The sequence below is a fragment of the Lathyrus oleraceus genome, chromosome 2, assembly GCF_024323335.1.
Source record: "Lathyrus oleraceus cultivar Zhongwan6 chromosome 2, CAAS_Psat_ZW6_1.0, whole genome shotgun sequence".
In the NCBI taxonomy this organism is placed as follows: domain Eukaryota; kingdom Viridiplantae; phylum Streptophyta; class Magnoliopsida; order Fabales; family Fabaceae; genus Lathyrus; species Lathyrus oleraceus.
In genome coordinates, this window is record NC_066580.1 from 327,743,419 (window position 1) to 327,766,014 (window position 22,596).

Here is a 22,596-nt window from a genome sequence, read left to right on the forward strand (position 1 = left end):
TTGAATATTATTGATGGGATTATGAAAGATTGACGAAGTATGGAGATGGGGAGGCAAAGTTTGTGGTGAATGAACCAATAATTTTAGGTTCATCTATGTCGTTCATCTTCAGAGAAGATGAATAATGCAATAGATTTTGGTTTGCAAAGAGAGAGAGAGAGAGAGAGAGAAAATATGAGAAAAAGAATTTGGAAAGAGGCAATTGACTATGATAGTAGAGAGGTAGGTAAAGGATAAAGATGCAATTTTTTAGAATAGTAAAACATGGCTATGTGATGATGATTCATATAATAATAAATTAGAGTAATCTCATACATATAATACCATATTAACACCTGTCAAATTTTCAAGTAAAAAAAAAGATACCTAAATTTTTGATATATTGAAACATCGGTTAATGCACTAGTTTCTTAGCCAATGAAATTACCTTCATAAGGATTAAATATCCCAATTAACAACTAATTAATTGGAGATTAAAAATAAAAAATTCCTACTTAATTCTAACTAAATCAATTAGAAAAATAACGGCAATAATTAAAAAAAAACTAAACTCTAACATGTTTGGAACAAGCAACCACAAAATTGGCAAAATAAAGATGGAGTAATTTTCGGATATGGAGAATGAAAGGGAAAAATTTAGAGAGAGAGAGAGAGAGAGAGAGAGAGAGAGAGTATTGAGGGTGAGATGATATATTTTCATTAACCAGGGTGAGAGTGCACCCTAAACACTTATATAGGAGTTATAAATCAATTGGGATACAATTTGACCAAGTACAATAACAGAAAATAAAAAAACTCGAGCTTATAACTAGTTACACCAAAGTGGGTAACCGGTTATACCTGATACTAATTAATCTGATGATTAATTCAGCTTCTGTGGTTGCCGGTTACACCAAATACCATAACCAGTTTTGCCTGTGAAAAATTTACTTTTCTTCTACTGAATGCATATTAGACCTTGATGTAGCCGGTTACCAACACATGGTAACCGGTTACAACACTTGAATTATTAAAAAAAATCAACACACCATCTTAATTCATGTGTTTCAAGTCTACCATTCTCATGTTCATATTCAACCTCTTGAACACATTATCTATGACTCCCTTAATCAACAAATCAACAACTTGGTCTTCACTTTTGCAATATCCCAATCGTAACGTTCCTTCACTATCAAATTCCCTCAAATAGTGTAACCTCGTCTCTATATGCTTGCTCCTCCCATGTGCACTTGGGTTATTAGCAATATTAATCGTGGAAACATTGTCAACTGAGAGTGCAACTACCGGTTCCTTCTTTGAACACCATGAGATTAGTGTCGCACTGAACATACAGATGTATCCAACTATAAAATTTTGATCATCTTTATCTCTACAGCAGTTGGAATCGGTAAGACCGATCAAATTGCATTTTTTTCCCGTATCCGCTATGGGAAAGAGAATTCCGCAACCAACAAAACATTTGACATATCATAGGATTCTCTTGACTACTGGCAAGTGAAACACCTTTGGTCTCAACATGAATCTACTCAAAATACCGACACTAAACACCAAGTATGGTCGTGTATTGCACAAGTAACGCAAGGATCCAATCAACCTCCTATATTGAGTTGGATCAACATCTTGCTCATCCTCATTCTTAAACAACTACAGCCTTGGTTCAGCTGGAGAAATGGAAACACTGCAATGCTCCATTTCAAACTTTTTCAATAACTCAAGAGCATATCGCCTTTGGTGCATGAGCAATCCCATTTTGGACTTAAAGAACTCAATGCCAAGAAAATAAGTCATGAGACCAAGGTCCGTCACTCTTGAACTTTGAAATGCACTCACCATTATTGCTCTGATAAATAAATCATTCGCATATAGACAAATGACGATTACTCATTCACTCACATCCATCTTCACATATACTCCATGCTCCGATACACGTTTCTTAAAGCCAATATCCTTTAGGAAACCATCAATTCTTTTATTCCAAGATCTTGGAGTTTGCTTCCAACCATATAGCTCTTTTCTCAACTTGTAGAATATCATGTCTTTGTCTTTCACAATAAAAACAGGGGGTGTCCTACATATACCTCATCTTCAAGTGGTCAATCAAAAAATGTAGATTTGACATCCATTTGATAGATAGGTTAATTTTGGTCATTTCCGATACCAACAACATAATGGTTTCGATCCTAGCAACCGGTGAAAATACCTCCTCAAAGTCTACACCTTCTCTTTGCAAAAATCTCTTAGCCACCTATCCAGCCTTATGCTTGATCATCTCACCTTTGGAACTTGCCTTCACTTTAAACACCCACTTCACACTAATTGGCTTCTTTCCTTTTGGTAGATCAACTAACTCCCAAGTACTATTTTTCTCATTGGATTCTATCTCCTCTTTCATAGCACAAATCCACTTTTGATCACTTAAGGCCTCCTCCATATTAATGGGTTCAGATTCTACCATAAGTGCAAAATGGACGAAATCACCATCATGATTGACTTCATTGTCACAGAAAAACTAAAAATATTGAAGTCTCTGAGGCAAACCCCTTAGCCTTGTTGAAATTCTGACATTTCCTTCATTTAGCGCTTCAACGGCATGATATTCTTGTTAGAACAAGATTTGGTTATGCATTTATACATGGATTTTTGATGATAACAATAGTGTATTTGTGCGAGAACAATTTTGTTACCCTAATGGTTTGTTAATGTGTAGCTTTAACATCCAAGTATGATTTTGAGTATATGACGTGCAACGCCATAAATTTCTGAATAATTGTGTTCCAAATTCCACTTATGCACTAATCATGAGATGTTCTGAAAGATACCAAGTTTCTGTTGGAATGTTCTTTCTGCTTCTATGTTGATTCACTCCTGAGAAGTTTATGAAGAGACGCCATGTTGTTGCTGCAACGTTCTCTCAACTTTTACTTCTGGATGTGACTCTGATTATCAAGTTTCTGAATAATGGAAAGGTTATGAAGTTTTGTTACTTAGATGAAGATTTGGAAGATCTCAAGATAGATGTTGAGGTTATCAAGGTTCTAACTGTAGCCTTTGAAGATTATGAAGATATTGAAGATCTCAAACCAGACTGCTGATGATGTCAAGGTTTTGACCGAAGATTTTGAAGTTTTTGAATCTAGATTTATCAACTTTTATCAGATGCCAATGAACTTAAATATACGATCAAATGTGTATGTGATCAAATAGTACATATTACAAATCAAATATTATTTCCACTACCTGATTTTATGGGCAAGGATTGTACTATACATCACACCTATCACTTGATTTATGGTGAAGGACGGTACGCAGTATCACTCCTTTCACTATCACAGAGTGAACAACCGCTCTATTTGGTTACCGCATTTTTCCCTCCAACGATCTTTTTCTTATATTATATAAGTAGGACATGGAGACTTGAAGAACATATAGAAGAATACTAAAGCACTGAAAAACTTGACAAGTTTTATTTATGAAAAGCTATCATTTTTCTATATAGTTTTTATTTAAGTATTTGTTTATCATTTGTGTAAAATTTACTTTTGTAGAAGCAACTTGTAACACACAAAATATTAACCAATATGTTTGTCTGATTCCTTAAGGAGACTAGGGTTTAGTAAGATTCCTAAGAAGACAAATAAAGTTGATCTTTGTGAGTCCTTAAGCAGACTAGGGTATACTTTGTGATTATTATAATCAGTTGATTATAATGGATTAAGTTCTTGTGTATAAAGCTAAACCACATTTGCGGATGGACTGGAGTAGCTTTGAGTTTCAAGCAAACCAGTATAAAAATACTTGTGTTTTTATCTCTTTGTTATTAACATTTAAGTGGTCATCTTGAGTTGGCAAAAAGCTTTTGTTTTGTAAAACCCAATTCAAACCCCCTTTGTTGTATTTTTCACACCTTCAATTGATATTAGAGATCCGGTTCTAATTGTGATAAAAGATTTATCATCATTTCACCGTGTTTAGTGTTGATCCATTTTTGTGTGAGAAACAATGGTCGTCGTTGATGCTACTAACGTTGTTAACAACAATGAGAGAGATCACTACAGTACAAAACCACCAATCTTTGATGCTAAGAAATTTAATTATTAGAAAGATAGAATATAACGCTTCTTTCTTGGTTACGATGTTGATCTCTGGTATTTTGTAGTTGATGGCTACGTTCACCCAGTTAATGCTTAAGAAAATAAAATAGCAGGAAGTGCTATGACTGATCAACAGAAGAAGGATTTCAAAAATCATTACAAGGCCAGGATTATACTACTAAATGTTATCTCTTATTTTGAGTATGAGAATATAACAAACAGAGATTCTGCCAAATCCATTTCTGACTCTCTAAGATTACTCATAAGGGGAATGCTCAAGTAAAGGAGACAAACGCCCTGGACTTAATCCAGAAGTACGAGGCATTAAAAATGGAGGATGATGAAACAATTAAGACTATCTTTTCAAGGTTTCAGATGCTTGTTATAGGACTGAAAGTTATGGATAAAGGATATTCTACAATTATTCATGTCAAGAAGATAATCATAAGTCTCTCTAAAAAATGGAGACATATGGTAACTACTTTGAAGCTGCAAGGATCTTAACAATATTAGTCTTGAAGAACTTGTTAGTTCTTTAAGAAGCCATGAGATTGAGCTCAAGGAAAATGAACCTTAGAAGCAAGGTAAATCTGTTACGCTAAAGTCCAAGCCTGAGAAGACAAAAGCATATCAAGTTGAGGAAGAATCATAAGGTTTTGATGAAGACTTAGATGATGATGATGAGTTGTCTATGATTTCTAAAAGGGCCCACAGACTCTGGAAACACAGGAAGAATGGTCCAGGAAAGTTCAGGGGAGCCTGAAGGATTGTTGGTCATTCTGATTCTTCATATGGATAGAAGAAGCAAGGTTCATGCAAAGAAGTTATCTGCTTTGAGTGCAAGGATCTAGGCCACTACAAAAATGAATGTCCTAAGTTGAAAAAGGACAGAAGGCCTAAGAAGATTTTTGCTAAAGGCAAGAAGGGGCTGATGGCTACATGGGATGACTCAGAATCCGAAGAAGGTTCTGACAAAGAATAAGCCAACATTGCCTTAATGGCAAATACAATTGATCCAGAAGTTTCTGATGAACCAGAAGACAAGTTGATGACAAAATCAGACTAATACTCCGATTTTAAAGAGGTATTTTCTAAACTATCTCCTTTTGACTTAGAATCATGTTTGTCTGAAATACTAGAAAAGTACCAGAGTCTTCAAAGTAAGTAGAAGGACCTTAAACAAGTCCAAGTAGTTGCTTCTGAAACTCGCAGTGAGCTTGAGAAATATGTTTCCTCTCTAAATGAAAAGTTATTTTCTTTAGAAAGTAACAACTCTGCTTTGAAAAGAAAATTTTCAAAACTAGAGGAGGTAATAATCTCAGAAGCTTCTGGCACTAATTGCGTTATTAGATATGATAGAGCATTTCAGTACTTTCTGGCTAAATGCATAGATAGAACCAAAATGGATTCTTCAATCTATTGAGTTAGTTGAAATGGAAAGAAAGGTTTAGGTTGTACGTAGACCATAAAACCTGATGAAAGTGAGAATGTAAAACCAAATCCTCTATATGAGCATTTCATGCCTCATGGAACTGAGCTTGATGTTTCTGCACAAACACAAAAAAATACAAAGGGTAAGAACTCAGTTATAAAACCTAAGTATCATGCTTTAATCCCTTATGATTATCCTTCTACTCAAAGACCCAAAGTTGTGAGAAACTCCGGGAAAACTAACAAAAGAGGACCCAGGAAGTGGGTACCTAAGGATAAAATAATTTATGTTGTAGATATCCTTAGCGGCTCATTTGAAACACTAGTCATGGTACCTAGACAGTGGATGCTCACAACATTTGATGGGCATAAGGTCTATGTTCCAAGATTTGGAACTTAAGCCTGAAGGTTTCGGAGGAAACCATAAAGGAAAAATCATTGGCTCTGGAACCATTTGTAACGGTAAAGTTCCTTCTATTACTAATGTTCTTTTTGTTGAATGTATAACCTATTATCTATTAGTCAACTAAGTTACAATGGTTACGATATTATTTTTAATCAAAATTCTTGTAAGGCTGTTAGTCATAAAGATGGTACAATCCTTTTTAACGGTAAGAGAATGAACAACATTTACAAAATCAGACTTCCTGATCTTGAGGATCAAAATGTAAAATGTTTAATGTCTGCTAATAAGGAGGAATGGGTAGGGCACATACATTTGGGCCATGTTAGCATGATAAGAATTTCTCAGCTAAATAAGCTTGGATTAGTCAGATGCTTACCCAACCTGAAGTTCACTTCAGATGGTCTTTGTGAAGCATGTCAGAAAGGCAAGTTTTCTAAAACATCTTTCAAAGAGAAAATTGTCGTTTGTACCTCTAGACTATTAGAACTTCTGCATATTTATTTGTTTGGACTAGTGAAAACTGCCTTTATTAATGGAAAGAAGTATGGATTGGTCATCATTGATCACTATAGTCGATGGACATGGGTAAAGTTCTTAAAACACCAGGAGGAGTCACATTCTGTGTTCTCTACTTTCTACTCACTAGTGAAAATATAAATTTATTTCAAAATAGTCAAAGCCAAAAGTAATCATGGTGGTGAATTTGAAAATAAACATTTCGAAAATATTTTTGATTCAAATGGTATTTCCCATGATTTATCCTGGCCTAGAACTCCATAACAAAATGGAGTTGTAGAAAGGAATAATATGACTTTGCATAAAATGGCCTGCACCACAATCCAAGAAGTTGGTACGGCTAAGCATTTCTGGTCAAAAGTAGTTAACACAGCGTGTTATATTCAAAACATGATTTCTTTTAGACCTGTTGGGGTAAGACTCCCTATTCGGGGTAAGACCTATTCAGAACATGATTTCTATTAGACCATTTTTGGTCTAAGCATTTCTGGTCAAGAAGAATTGAACCAATTCACCAGGAATGACGTTTGGGATCTTGTTCAGAAACTGAAAGGCTTCCATGTTATTGAAACCAAATGGGTTTCCAGAAACAAGCTCAATGAAAAGGGCGAAGTCATCAGAAACAAAGCTTGACTGATAGCATAAGGTTATAGTCAGCAAGAAGGTATATACTATACAGAAACCTTTACTCCAATTTCCACGTTAGAGTTTATTTGTATTTTAATCTCTTTTCTAGTAAATCATAACATCATACTTTATCAGATGGATATTAAGAGTGCATTCTTAAATAGATACATTTCTGGAGAAGTGTAGTGCACCAACCCCTTGGTTTTTAAAGTTCTCAAAATTTAGATTTTGTTTTTTAATTGAAAAAGTCATTATATGGTCTAAATATAGCTCCTAGAGCTTGGTATGATAGACTATGTAACTTCCTTTTGGAAAATAGTTTCACCAGAGGGAAAGTGGACACAACTCTCTTTTGCAAAACCTTTAAGAATGATATTTTGTTTGTGCAAATTTATGTTGATGATATTATTTTTGGTTCTACTAATGCTTTGTTGTGCAAGAATTTTACTAAGTCAATGCAGGAAGAATTTGAAATGAGTCTGATGGGAAAACTCAAGTTCTTCCTGGGAATCCAGATTGATCAATGTTCAGAAGGAACATACATTCATCAGAGCAAGTTTACAAGGGAACTTCTAAAGAAGTTCAACTTGTCAGAATGCAAGCAAGCAAAGACTCTAATGCATCCCACATGCATTATGGACAAAGAAGGGGTAAGTAGTAAGGTAAATTAGAAGCTATTCATAAGTATGATAGGTTCTCTTCTTTATCTAACTGCTTCTAGACCTGATATTTTATTCAGTGTCTGCTTATGTGTTCGCTTCCAATCAGATCCTAGGGAGACTCACTTAACTGTTGTTAAGAGAATATTTAGGTATTTGAAAGGTACTACTAACCTTAGTTTGTTTATAGAAAATCAAGTGAATATGAATTAGCAGGCTATTGTGATGCTGACAATGTTGGAGACAAAATAGAAAAAAAGTACTTCTGGAAGTTGTCAATTTCTGGGAGACAATCTGATCTCATGGTCCAACAAGACACAATCAACAATTGCGCTTTCAACAGCCAAAACTAATTATATCGCAGCTTCTAGATGCAACACTCAGGTGCTCTGGATGAAGAGTTAGCTTGAAGATTATCAAATATTTGAAAGTAACATTCCTATTCTCTATGATAATACTTCTGCTATTTATTTGTCTAAGAATCCTATCTTGCATTCTAGGGCTAAGCATATTAAAATTAAACATCATTTTTTACGTGACTATGTTCATAATGATATTTTCCACCTAAAATTTGTTGATACAGACCATTAATGGGATGATATATTTACAAAACCCCTTGCAAAAGATAGATTCATTTTCATTTTGAAAAACTTATTTATGGAATCTTGTCCAGAATGAAAAATTGAATTTAGAATGTCAAGCTCTCACAACTCTAGATAAGGTTCTGGCAACTTATTGTTGTTGTCTCTAAAACATGAGCTTTATGAAGTGAGAAAGTTTCATGAATCAGAAAGGTTTTGATAAGAAGCAATCTTATCAATTTATCTTCCTAATTCTGGACAGTTGTTGAATTAAATCGTTGTATTGTTGTTTGATATCATGTGGTTCTAATTGGTGACAGTTGTCCCACTTTTTGAGCATGCGTGATGATAGCGTGACACATTGTGTTTCACATTTCTTGGAATTAGGTTAAAATCTCTTACGTTTCCTCCAATGTCTGCATATTTTTTACCTTGTCATAATTGCAAATTTTTCTATATAAACCCACTTCACTCATATTTTCACACTACACACGCAATATCCCCACACTTTCTTCTTTAAACCTTCAAACACCCTCTATACAACTTGATTAGTCACCATTTGCATTAAGTTTTTATTACTGATCCGACAAGAAATCGAGGATTTTAAAACACTGTGCAAGCATTTTTGATACTTTTCAAGGCAATTTTACTTCTTGTATAATATTTAAGCATTTCCTTTCATTGTTATATTTTAATTCTATTTTCGTGATTTTATGCGTGGGATAGCTGTGTTTTTGTCCGACAGGTCCAGGTAGAAGAACTAGGAAACTCAGAGCGAGACAATGTGAGATTCCAACAAGCAAAAGAGTGGAAAAACCCCGGTACAGGAAGCCTGACATGGCCACCCGTGTCACCTGACACGGGCCGTGTCAAGCAAAAGAGGACGTGACAAGGAACACAGTAGCTTGACACGGGTCGTTCCAGGCATCAACCCCCCCCCCCCTGGTGTCAAGAGGCCATGGGCGTGTCACCAATAAAAGTAGGCTTACACGGCCACCCGTGTCAGCTGACACGGGCCGTGTCAGCCCAAGCCCAAAATTTCCCTTTTTCTCGGGCTTTTATTCGTCGGGCTTTTCAGAGAGATTTTTGGAACTGTCCACCTGCTGCTTGGAATTGTCATTATAAAAGAGGACCTTCTGCCTAAGGAAAAATCATCTTGGAACAAGGCAAAATACAGTATTGTGAAGCAATCAAGTATTACACAAAACAAGGCGTTTGGAGAGCTGAAGGTTTTCATGAGCCAGAGCGATTGAAGATCAAAGTCATCCAAGTACTTGTAATCTGTAATTTTTATCTTGCATTTATTTTAAATAATGTGAGTAGCTAAACCCCCCAATGTTATGGGGGTGTCCCTGATTTAGATTTGTAACGAATTTGAGTTTACATTTGCATTTATAATATTATTTTTACGGTAACCTTTTGATGTGTTTATTGTTGTCTCTTTCGGACCAATCGAGATTGATTTGTGGTTATCAATTAGGCTGAACCGTCATTGATAAGGTTTTCCTAAGGTTACTCTACAGTAGATATCACCTAGGACTAGGGATACCCTGTATGAACCAGAGTATTCTTGATATTATAAAGCTTAACTACATCTTAATTGGCTATGGACATAGATATTAGGGTAGATTTATTAAAGGTTTTCTCACCAACGACTTGGGAGAAAATACCCTTAAGAACTGGTAGTAATTGATATTTGATGCAATAGTAACTCAGAGCTGTTACAGGGATAAATCACACACCTTCCATTCCATTGTTCCTTTTTCCCTATAAACCTTTATTTTCATTCTTATTTGCTTTTACCTTTATTCTTATATTTTTACACATAAAAACCAAATTAATACTTTTTGTTTAATTGAATGATAATTCAAACTCAATATTGACTTGCAGTCCTTGAGATCGACATTCGGAGAATTTCCCCATTATTACTATAAAAGGCAAAATAGTACACTGGCTATTTTTCGCGATCAAGTTTTTGGCGCCGTTGCTGGGGACTGCCAAAATATAGAGTTTAATTTTAAATTCAATTAAAATTTTGTTGCTCTACAATAAAATTATTTTTCTGTCATTTATAATTTACTAATTTGTGTATGCGAGGAGAACCCTCAACTGAATTTCTTTTTGACGCAGAGATTGAGAGAACCTTTCACCGAAGACGCAGAAATCAAAGAGTGGATTCCAAAGAAGAAAGTACCTCTGATCACTCAGAAGTCAAAGAACGAATGGCTAAAGTTCCTCCAATTCCACCTCCTCCACCTCTGGAAAGACTCCTAGGTGACTATGGAGGTGCAAACGTACCAGGTGGTCGACTGACCATTGTCAACCAACCGGTGAACGTGACGAATTTTCAACTACATGCTAGCACAATCAATCAATTGGAAACAAAACCTTTCACCGAAAGGTTAATGAAGATGCCACCAAACACCTGCAAAGATTTCTGACCATGAGCACCACCTTGAATTGATGGTCACCTTGAATTGATGGTCACACTGATGAAGCAAAGAAATTAAGAATGTTCCCGTTCACCTTAGCTGAAGATGCAAAAGAGTGGTTCTACTCTCTTCCAGTCGGCAGTATCACATCATGGGAAGAGATGGAAACTGCATTCTTAAATGAGTACTTTCCAGCATCAATATTCCTGAGAAAAAGGTATGAAATCCTTAATTTCAAACAGAAGGAGGCCGAATCATTGGAAAACTCCTACAAAATATTCAAAAGGGTCTTAGTAGCATGTCCAACTCATAATCTGGATCAGACCGAACAAATGCAGATGTTCGTTAATGGGCTGAAAACAAAAACAAAACAGTTGATTGATACAGCAGTCGATGGCTCAACAAATTTCTCAACAGCCACTCGTATTAAAAGGATTATTGAAGCTATAATTGCCAATGAGCATCTAGAATTATACGACAGGTGTACTAGTTAGCCAGAGGGGTTGATTGATCTCAAATTAGAGACAAATAAAATCCGTCTCGAAGACACAACTGTTGCCGAAGTAGACAAGAAGTTGAAAGTTATGAATATAGGTACTCAACAGATAGGTTAGGTCCAGCCGGCCCAGGCTAGCACTTGTGAAATATGTAATGTACCTCATCACACGGTCTATTTCTTTGCTTCCCCCAAACAAATTGAAGAGATCAAATTCTTGAAGCAAAATAATCCTTACTCTAAAACGTGCAACCTAGGTTTGAAGAATCATCCAAATTTCTCCTGGAAAGATCAGAGAGGGAATGTTCCGCAACAAGGTACATGGTAATATCAGACTCAATATCAACAACAACAGCAACAACAGGCACCTAAAAAGGTTGAATGGGAAATCACCATTGAAAAATTAGCCGCCCATAGCATGCAGTTTCAAGAAGAAATAAGGACTAATCAGAAAAACACCACAACCTCCATCAAAAATCTCGAAGTCCAAATGGGTCAGATAGAACAACAGTTAGCTTCAAATTCTTAAGCCCCGGGTACCCTACCTAGTGGTACAGTAACAAATCCGAGGGAACATAACACTGTTAACGCTGTTGTAACCCGAATTGGGAAGCCAACGGAGCAAAAAAGTATGGAAAAAGATGGATTATTAGAAGTGGATTTAGAAATCAAGGAAACCAAGGACCAAGATGAAGAAGTGATACTACCACCTGTCAAGGAGATGAAAAGGTTCCAAAACCAGTCATCAAACTCCCTTACCCTCCAAGACAGAAAAAGAAAGATCAACATGAGAAGATTTTTGAGAGGTTCCTAGAAATGTTCAAAAAGATGGAAATAAACATTCCTTTTTCTGACGCATTAGAACAAATGCCAATATATGCCAAGTTCATGAAAGACATCATCTCCAAGAAGCGTTCCACTGATATGGACCCGATCATCCTAACTGAAACATGCAGTGCCATTCTCCAAGGCATGAAAATCCTAGGGAAAAAGAAAGACAGGGGATCGGTTACTATTCCAGGCACTATTTGTGATAGAAAATTCAAAAAGGCTCTGATTGACTTAGGAGCAAGTGTGAGCCTGATGCCACTATCCATCTATAAAAAATTAGGCATTGGCACTGTTCAAGATACTCGAATGACACTTTAGTTTGCAGATCGCTCTGTTAGGCGACACTATGGGATTGTGGAAGAAGTTCTTGTAAAAATTGACAAGTTTGTTTTCCCAGTTGACTTCGTCATTCTGGAAATTCCTGAAGATGAAGAGATTCCTCTCATATTGGGAAGACCATTCTTAGAAACATGATGGTGTATGATATACATCAAGGAAGGAACAATGACCCTCAAAGTCTATGATGAAGAGCTAAAAATAGATGTGAGGAACACAATGCAATACAAAGATGATATTGGCACAAGCCATACTATAGAGATAATAGATCAAGTAACTGCTCAAGAAATTGAAAGGCATAGACCTCATTCACCACTAGAACGGGTCTTAAGTCTACCAATTTTTGAAAGTAATGAAGATGAAGGAGAGTTTGAGGTGCTCACTATGATAGAAAAACAACCTGAATAGATTAGATCCAGACCACACCAGTGGGAAGATTTAAGACCACCACCACCATCAGATGTCACTGAAGAACCAAAAACAGGGGTGAATCTGAAGCAGTTACCAACAAATCTGAAGTATGTATTTCTGGACACTGAAAAAAAATGCCCAGCTATTATCAATGCCAGTCTACAAAGTGTCCAAGAAGCAGAACTCATTCAAATGCTAAAAACATACAAAGGCGCAATAGGATGGGCAATTGAGGACTTGAAATGTATAAGCCCGATCGTTTGCATGCATAAAATCTTAATGGAAGATGATCACAAACCGCTGGTGCAACCACAGCGAAGACTTAACCCAACCATGAAAGAAGTGGTACGCAAAGAAATTGTAAAATTGTTGGATGCAAGTTTAATTTATCTTATTTCCGATAGTTCTTGGGTAAGTCCAGTCCATGTGGTACCAAAAAAGGGGGCACTACGGTGATAAAAAATGAGAAGAATGAGTTAATTCCAACCCGAACTGTTACAGGTCGAAGAGTGTGTATAGATTATAGAAGACTAAACGTGGAAACACGAAAGGACCACTTCCCGTTACCATTCATTGATCAAATGCTGGAAAGTTTAGCCGGACACGATTACTATTGTTTCCTAGATGGGTACTCAGGGTACAACCAGATTGCGGTTGCCCCTGAAGATCAAGAGAAGACTGCATTCACATACCCCTATGGTATTTTCGCTCATAGAAGAATGCCATTTGGGTTATGCAACGCACCGACCACTTTTCAAAGGTGTATGACATCAATCTTTGCTGACATGCTCGAAAAGCATATGGAAGTATTTATGGATGACTTTTCAGTATTCGGTTCCTCTTTCGATAAATGTTTAACTAACTTGTCACTTGTGTTAGAAAGACGCCAGCAAAGAAATTTGATCTTGAACTGGGAAAAGTTCCATTTTATGGTACGTGAAGGTATAGTGTTGGGACACAAGATATCCAACAGAGGTATCGAAGTGGACATAGCAAAAGTGGAGGGAATAGCTAATTTACCACTTACGGTAAATGAAAAAGGCATCCTAAGCTTCTTAGGACATGCGGGGTTCTACCGCAGGTTCATAAGAGATATCTCCAAAATCGCAATGCCACTAGCTAGTCTACTGGTGAAGGATACACCATTCCTATTTGACAAGGAGTGCAGGAAAGCCTTCGATACTTTGAAGAAAAAACTTGTGTCAGCCCTCATAGTTATTGCCCCTGATTGGTCTCTCCCTTTTGAGATAATATGCGATGCTAGTGATAATGCAGTAGGGGCAGTATTAGGGCAACGAAAGGAGAAGCTTTTACATGTGATCTATTATGCAAGCCACGTATTGAACCCTGCTCAAATGAACTATGCAACCATCGAAAAATAACTCCTAGCATTTCTGTAGGCGTTTGATAAGTTCAGATCCTATTTGTTGGGATCAAAGGTATTTTGTGTATACTGACCATGCTGCATTAAAATATCTTTTTGCCAAACAGGAATCAAAGCTAAGGCTGCTGCGATGTATCCTACTACTACAAGAGTTCAACCTCGAAATCATTGACAAAAAAGGTAGTCAAAACATTGTTGTTGATCACTTATCTCGGATGACTCCGATTCAAGAAACGAAAGAAACACACCCCATCAGAGATGAGTTCACCGAAGAACGTATCCTAGCCGTTACGCACATCCCATGGTTCTCAAATTACGTGAACTTTATGGTAGGTGGACTAATACTTGATGACTTTGACTCTAACAGAAGAATTATTTTTGCATGATTGCAGGTTTTATGTGTGGGAGGATCCATTCCTTTACAAAAAGGCATTAGATGGCCTGGTAACGAGATGTGTTCCGGAGGAAGAGCAAAGGGACATCCTAAAAGCCTGTCATAACTCAAAATATGGAGGATATTTTAGTGGAGATAGAACCATAGCAAAAGTCCTCCAGTCTGGATTGTACTAGCCTACACTATTCAAAGATGCACAAGAGATGGTAAAAGAGTGTGATATTTTTCAGAGAACAGGAAACATATCCAAGAGAAATCAGATGCCCCAAAATGCCATGTTAGAGGTAGAACTGTTCGATGTGTGGGGCATAGATTTTATTGGACCCTTCCCACCGTCCTTTGGAAAGCAAGACATTCTAGTCGCGGTTGACTATGTGTCAAAATTGGTGGAAGCGGTAGCACTGCCCACGAATGACTTGAAAGTGGTAATAAATTTCCTCAAGAATTGTATCTTTGCACGGTTTGAGGTATCAAGAGCACTGATTAGTGACGAAGGTACCCACTTCCTCAACAAGCTGATGGAGAACCTGCTAAGGAAATACAATGTCAAGCATAGAATTGCCACACCGTACCACCCCCAGACTAGTGGACATGTTGAGGTATCAAATCGACAGATCAAGCAAATCCTAGAAAATACAGTTAGCGCCTCATGAAAAGATTGGTCAATCAAGCTAGATGATGCACTCAGGGCATACCGAACAGCGTTGAAAACCCAAATAGGTATGTCCCCATATCAACTGGTCTATGGTAAAGATTGTCATCTTACGCTCGAACTAGAGCACAGGGCATTATGGGCTACCAAATTTCTCAACTATGATTTGTCCAAAGCGAGTAAATCTCAAATCCTTCAATTACAAGAGCTGGAAGAATTCAGAAATCGAGCATATGAGAATGCCAAGATATACAAAGAGCAAACCAAAACATGGCATGACAAGCGCATTCAGAAGAAAGAACTTCATGAAGGACAACTGGTCTTATTATTTAATTCAAGGTTGAAGTTATTCCCAGGGAAAGTAAGGTCAAGATGGTCGGGACCCGTTGTGATACCAAAAGTATTTCCGCATGGAGCTGTTGAACTAAGAAATCCCGCAAACAGAGACAAGTTCAAGGTGAATGGGCAGAGGGTCAAACCATACCTACAAGCCCCAGGAGGGTGGTCTAATAGAAAAAATCCTCCTCACCTAAAAAGACGGAGAACCGTCGAGCCATGCGACGTTAAACGCAGCACTTCGTGGAGGCAAGCCACGCATTTTAAATCTAATCAGTTATATATGTTTGTAGGTTTACACAGGAGCTCTACAAGGAGGAAACATCACTTCAACAAATGTTTAAGTCATGAAAAAGGATAATCAACATGGCCAGAGGTACCAGAGGTTGAACAGGAGAAAAAGCCAAGAAACGGCCAAAAGGGCAGCCTGACACGGCCACCCATGTCAAGTGACATAGGCCATGTCACGAGGGTGAAAAATCAGGCCAAGAATGTAAAAAAATAGTGGCCTGACACAGCCACCAGTGTCAGCTGACACGGGCCGTGTCAGGAACCCTGAAAGGGAAAGGAAAATTTTGTCAATAGTAGCCTGACACGGGCGGCCGTTTCAGCTGACACGGGCCACGTCAGGAGCACTGAAGGAAATATTGAAAACGTGGTAATGGACAGTAGCCTGACACGACCGTGTCAGGCAGGCGGAATTTTTGAACTTTTTTGAAAATCCAAATTTTGTAGTGGGCCCCACCTATTTACTCCTCCTTAACCATACTTTACCCCATTTACCTTATCATTATCATAATTTTCTCATTACACTCTCATCATTCTCTCTCATCATTATCATATTTCTCACTCTCTTTCTCTTTAAACCTCATAAACCCCATTAAACCTCACAAACCCCATTACCTCAAAGCCTCCATAACCACCACTTCCACTCTTCTATTGCAAAAACACCCTTCACAAACATTACTCCACTTGTCATCCCCGTTCTAACCACGGTTTCAGAATTTTCTAACTCCCTATTTCAAATAATTTCTATTTTTGCAGGTCCAAAATTCCCCCGAGGAGAATTCTCACCTGAAAGCAACAACTTACAGGGATATCGAGGTCACAGAGGCGACCAAGTCGGAACCCAAATCCATATAACATCGTGTTTGACAATCTAGAACAAGAAAAGAGGTATCAAATTCACCGAAAACGGAAACTCACACCGACAAGGTACATGTGTGAGCATACTCTAAACGCACTAGGGCTCAAAATTGAGGTGTACTGGATGTTCACGTTTTAGGAATGCTAGAGTTCATGAGCCTGGAAGCATCGACATACGAGCGCATCACGCTCGAATTCCTCAGCACATTGGAATTCCAACTCGAAAAGAGATGGATAGACACGACCAGGTATTATTTCGGCACTTTGCATTTCCGCTTGTTTAATAGTTATCATGAATTGTCGGTTGGGGTATTATTTCGGCACTTTGCATTTCCACTTTGCATTTCCCAAACGCACACAAGACTAAAACCCTAGTACTCACACCCTTCACCGTTCGTATTTTCTATATCTAAAATAGGGTTTACATAGTCTTTAAATAGAAGCTTTCTAAATTGGCCTAGGCAGCATTAAACCCTAATTCTATTTATTGTGTATTCCCTAAGAAATATTAGCTAATCATTCCTTTTTGGGAAACAGAATATTCTGACTTTAAATAGAATTACTCCTTGAATAATGCATGCAATCTCCACATAAGCACACAAAGACTTGCATGAAAAGCGCAACAACAAAATACATAACATTCAGACTGAATGTTCTGTATGCACATGTCGTAACATCGGGTCTGACATCTTGAATAAATCCTGCACAACCATATCAAACAACCTGCAGAAAGCTGCTATCACATGTCAAGACTACAAGCGTGACATCCTGTGATAACACTAAGTTTTACAAAAACTGATGCCAATTCATAGAACCAACAAACTCCCCCTTTGGAAAATTTTGGCTAAAACAAACAACAGATCACACGTTCATACGAAATCAATCAGAGCATCAATTCAGCAGCAGAAAAAAACATACACACTTCACTACCAAAAATAACAACTAGTAAACATACAAGCACTTGCACAAACAACACTAGCAAGAACCAACTAGAAAACATCAGGACACACAAGTGCTTGTACTCTCCCTCAAGTCCATGCAACTTCCCAGAACACGACAACTCCCCCTTAAGCCAGTCCACAACAAGAAATAACCACACTGCTTCACACAAACAGACCATATAGAATTATCCCCCTGTACCAAACAAATAAACACCATAATTCTCCCCCTGTATCAGAAAAACAGAGAAACAATAATACTACAGAGCTAAGCTAAGATACTCAGCTACATCTACAACTACTTCTCCCCCTTTTTAGCCAAAAGAGACCAAAGAGACAAAATAAATGTTTATCTAGTCATTAACAGAAATACCAGAAGTTAAAGAGTTACATCACCAAGTACATACACAGCTGTAAGAATTCTGAGAAACATACCAAACAAAACACAAAGAAATCCACCAAAACAACAAAAAGCCAAGAAAACCATCAAAACACGAGGGACCAGAGCCAATAGAGATACTCGGTAGAGCTTGAGTTTGCAACCTCTTCAGCAGCACCAGAAGCAGAATTGCCACTTGCATCATCATTGTTAGCAGACCTCTCACTAGAGGTGTGGGCTTCAGCTTCTTCTTCATGGCTGACATTAGCATGTTCAACATTCTCACCCTCAGCCTGCTCCAAGCTTTCAATCAAGGCTTCCAAATATTGTTTTCTAGCTGTGGCTACCCTAATCCCTTCACCTAGCTCTTTGCATGTCTCCTTAAGCTCAGAAATTGCTCCAACTTTTGAGACTGGCCTCCTCATGGCAGATGTCATGATAATATCCTCGACATGACTCCCTTCAAAGAGTTTGTAGTGCACAAACGTAAATGGTTTTCTTCTACTAGGTAAATCATTTGAGCACAGAATACCAGGATGTTGATTCAAGATAATTCCACAGATCATAAAGGGAAAAGCAATTGGCAGCTTAACAACATTAGTAGTTGCATGCTTGATGATTTGATCAAACATATATCTACCATAGTCAAATTTCACTTTTGTCCCAACAACAAAAATAAACCTCCCAAGAGTATTAGCAATGGTGGAGATATGGTTGGTAGGGACCCAATTATCAGCTCCTATTTTATGCAGGATAGCATACTTGATAGTTAACTTCCCAGCAGAAAGATGCTTTTTAAAGGGCCAAACTTTCACCTGCTTACCTGTAATCTCCCTACATACCTGATTGTCTATAACCTCTAATTCTCTTGTACCCTCATTATTTCTGCCTAGAAAATTATTAATAACAGTAGGAGAGAATGTTATACACTTACCCCTCACATACACCTTGCAGAACTCCTTGTTGTTCTTATCAGAAATATCCTCAAGAATATTAACAATAAAATCCTTGATTAAACCTTCATAGCATTGAGAGAACCCAACAATAGTCTTCAAAAGCCCAGCAGCTTGTATCAGGTCCATGACCTCCTTGACATCAGCAACATCTTTTGACAATTCCCTTTCCACAGCTACCCTTCTCTGAATCACAAATTTCCACTTAGCAACTTCATCCTCAAGATCAAATGAGATGTTATCCAAATGAACAACAGGTACTTTAATAAGAGACTTCCTAACAGTAGTTTTCTTCGCAAGCGAGATTTCAGGGACATCTTCCTCAACATCCTCTTCAGGCTCAGAATCATCTCTGACCTTCCTCTTCTTTATTTCAACCTTGCTCCATGGTTTGGAGGGACCAATTCCAACAGTCTTCTTATCTTTTCTAGCTGACATAAGTTCAACCCCAGATTTTCCTTTGCGAGTCTTCATGTGTTTAGCCACACTTGGATTTATGTGATGAATCAAGCTTTCCTCTTGATCATCAGAGATACCATCCTCTAGATCAATCACAACATTTTCATCATCATGCTTCTCAAAGTGGGAAGTGATAACATGAAATTATATCATATTTTAGGACTTAATTCAATTAAATTATATTATTATTTATTTCAATTTACTGCATTTTATTAGATATTACGCGGTATTTCCTTTCTATTTGCCTCAGGTGTCTTATTTGAAGCACAAGTAAAAAACGAAGAAAAGGAGGTGCAAAAAGGAATGAAAAGAAACAAATAGCAAAAGTCAAGCCCAGCCCAAAGAAGACACAGGCGTCGTGCCTGTGACAACCGCCACGGATGCTGTGACGAACGTCACGCTGCATACACTTATGTGACGAGCGTCACACATGGTGTGGCGGACGTCACACCATCCCCCTACATTTCTGCCTTCAGAGACGTTGAGAGTCCATGTTTACACGCTGAATCCTATTTCCACGGCGATCCATCTGTTACGTGAAGACTCCTTGACGCGGACTGCTTTGAAAACCGTTACGGAAAGCATCAATATAAATAGCAACTTTGCAAACCCTGCGGAGGTTCCACGCTTCCACGTTTGCACGCTTTTTCCAGATTTCTGCAGTTTCCAATTTTCTTTTCTTCAGCAGTTTAAGCATACCTTTTACATACCGCTTTTGCAATTTTTATTGTTTTCTCTTGCAACTCTATTTTCCTCTCTAGGACTTAATTAATTTTCACATAATAGTTTCCTTACCGGAAACTATTGTGTACCTTTTTACCGGATCTAACCTTATGTTAGAATCTAGTTTTTTATTCCTTCGTTTTAATTTGTTGTTCGATTGAAGAATTCAAGAGCAAATCCTATCGGCTTGTGGTGGAGTGTTCAAGACTACTATTTAAATTATTCAGGTTCTTTAATTATTGTTTAATGCTTTGTTTTATTATTTATCTATATTATTTGCTTGAGATGAGTCTGTTTATGCATGATAATTATTTAAGTTCGTTTAGCATGTCTGGCTAATTCGCCTAGATATCGGTATGTAAAGTAAGCGGAATAAGGGATCAAAACTAAGTCGGTTTAATTAAATTTAAAATTAAAATCACTCTTTTTACGGTCTCATTAAGAGAATGAGAGGACGAGAGTTAAGCATTCGAATTTAATTATATAACCTAAATCAACAGAGCGAGAGTTTGAGATAAGGGTGTTTAAACGGTTAGTGTTTTCTTAAAAAGAGTTTCTACGGACTTTATTGCTTTCAAAAAATGGTTTTTGACTTAATTATAAGTGACAGCTACGTTAACATAAAATCATGGTTTATTCAACAGAGCGAGAGTTTGAGATAGAACTTTTAATCAATATAGTCAACTGAAATGATTTATTTTAAAACCGAGAAACCAACAAAGAATTGATTCCCTAATTACGACGAACTACATACCGATATCCGTTTATTTGATATTTAATTTAGATTCTATTTTTAGTTTTAGCTTTTCCCCAAACAATCAAACATTATCTGCCTTAGCTTTACGAAGTAACCTTAGATAACGGTATATCGATTCATAAGTCCCTGTGGGATCGATATCTTTTAAAACTACGCGATAGAACTGTGCACTTGCAGTTTGTACCCCAAATTCGACTCATAAAGTCGAGCGATCAAGTTTTTGGCGCCGTTGCCGGGGACTTTTTTTTAGTCGATATCGTAACTCTTCCGTCGATTTGTATGCCACACACTCGCTCACAAGGCGAACCATTCTACTTACGAATCAACGATATCGAACTATATCTCCGAGTCTTACGACGAATTCGGGAATATCGTGCTGCAAACAATCTCCCTCCTGTCGAACTTCCTGATTTCAAAAACATTTTCCCTTCGATACCCGAGATGGCAGAACCAGCTCGTGCTCTTAGAGATTACGCCGCTCCATCACAAGATGAGCTGCATTCAAGTATTGCTCCGCCCGCAATCGAAGCAAACAACTTCGAACTTAAACCTTCGTTGTTGCAGGCAGTACAACAGAATCAATTCTCTGGAAATCCTACCGAGGATCCAAACCTTCATTTATCCGTATTTGTCCAATACGCTGATACTGTTAAAGCTAATGGTGTCACTTCAGAGGCAATTCGACTTCGTCTTTTTCCTTTCTCATTAAGAGATAGCGCTAGAAGATGGCTTCAGTCTCTCCCTTCCAACTCTGTCACCACATGGAACGAGTTGAAGAAAGTTTTTCTTGCCCGATATTTTCCGCCAAGCAAAACAGCTATGTTAAGAGCCCAAATAAATGGATTTAAACAGAAAGATAACGAGTCTCTTTTCGAAGCATGGGAAAGATACAAAGACATGATGAGACTTTGTCCACACCATGGTTTAGAAGACTGGTTAGTAATTCACACATTCTATAATGGTCTCTTATACAACACAAGGTTAACAATAGACGCCGCTGCAGGTGGTGCACTAATGAACAAACCTTATGATGATGCTTACCAGCTTATCGAAAGCATGGCCCAAAACCACTATCAGTGGGGGACCGAACGAACAATGGTGGAAAAACCTCAAACGAAAACCGGCATGTACGAGATAAGTAACCTTGATCATGTTAATGCAAAAGTGGATGCTCTGGTCCAGAAAATTGCAAGTTTAAATGTATCACCTCCAACCGCCGTGGTTGCTATAACTCAGAATTCCGAAGTCTGCGGAATCCAAGGTCACACTCCTACAGATTGTCAACTCTTAACAGGAATCCAAGCAGAACAAGTAAACTATGCTCAAGGAAGCCCCTACTCGAATACCTATAACTCAAATTGGAAGACCCATCCAAACTTTTCATATAAGAGTAATAATGCTTTGTACGCACCTGGACAGTCTCCAAATCAAGCCCCAGCTATACCTCCGGGATATCAGAAGCCGAACCCATCTACACATAGCAATAACGCCCCTAGGAAATCCAACTTGGAAATCATGATGGAAAACTTTATAGCTTCTCAACAACAAACCAATAAAGATTTCTTAAACCAGAATGTACACACTGGCGAACAAATTAAACAACTAGCAAGTAAAGTGGATGCCCTGGCTACCCGTAACAAAATGCTGGAAACACAAAT

General features: G+C 37.7%; 1 protein-coding gene and 1 non-coding gene across 2 annotated transcripts; both read right to left on the reverse strand.

Moving 5' to 3' along the window:
- Positions 1–18,153: 18,153 nt before the first annotated feature.
- Positions 18,154–19,473, reverse strand: LOC127123076 (uncharacterized). Its single transcript, XM_051053335.1, has one exon. The coding sequence runs from the start codon at positions 19,471–19,473 to the stop codon at positions 18,154–18,156; it is 1,320 nt and encodes a 439-aa protein (XP_050909292.1).
- A 2,284-nt stretch (positions 19,474–21,757) lies between these two features.
- On the reverse strand, positions 21,758–21,864 carry LOC127124011 (small nucleolar RNA R71). The gene has a single exon (XR_007803656.1). It is a non-coding gene; the product is annotated as a small nucleolar RNA R71 (small nucleolar RNA).
- Between the last annotated feature and the right edge of the window lie 732 nt (positions 21,865–22,596).

Coding starts and splice junctions, on each gene's coding strand:
- LOC127123076 (XM_051053335.1), bottom strand. CDS start 19,473: ATGAAGACTCGCAAAGGAAAATCTGGGGTTGAACTTATGTCAGCTAGA.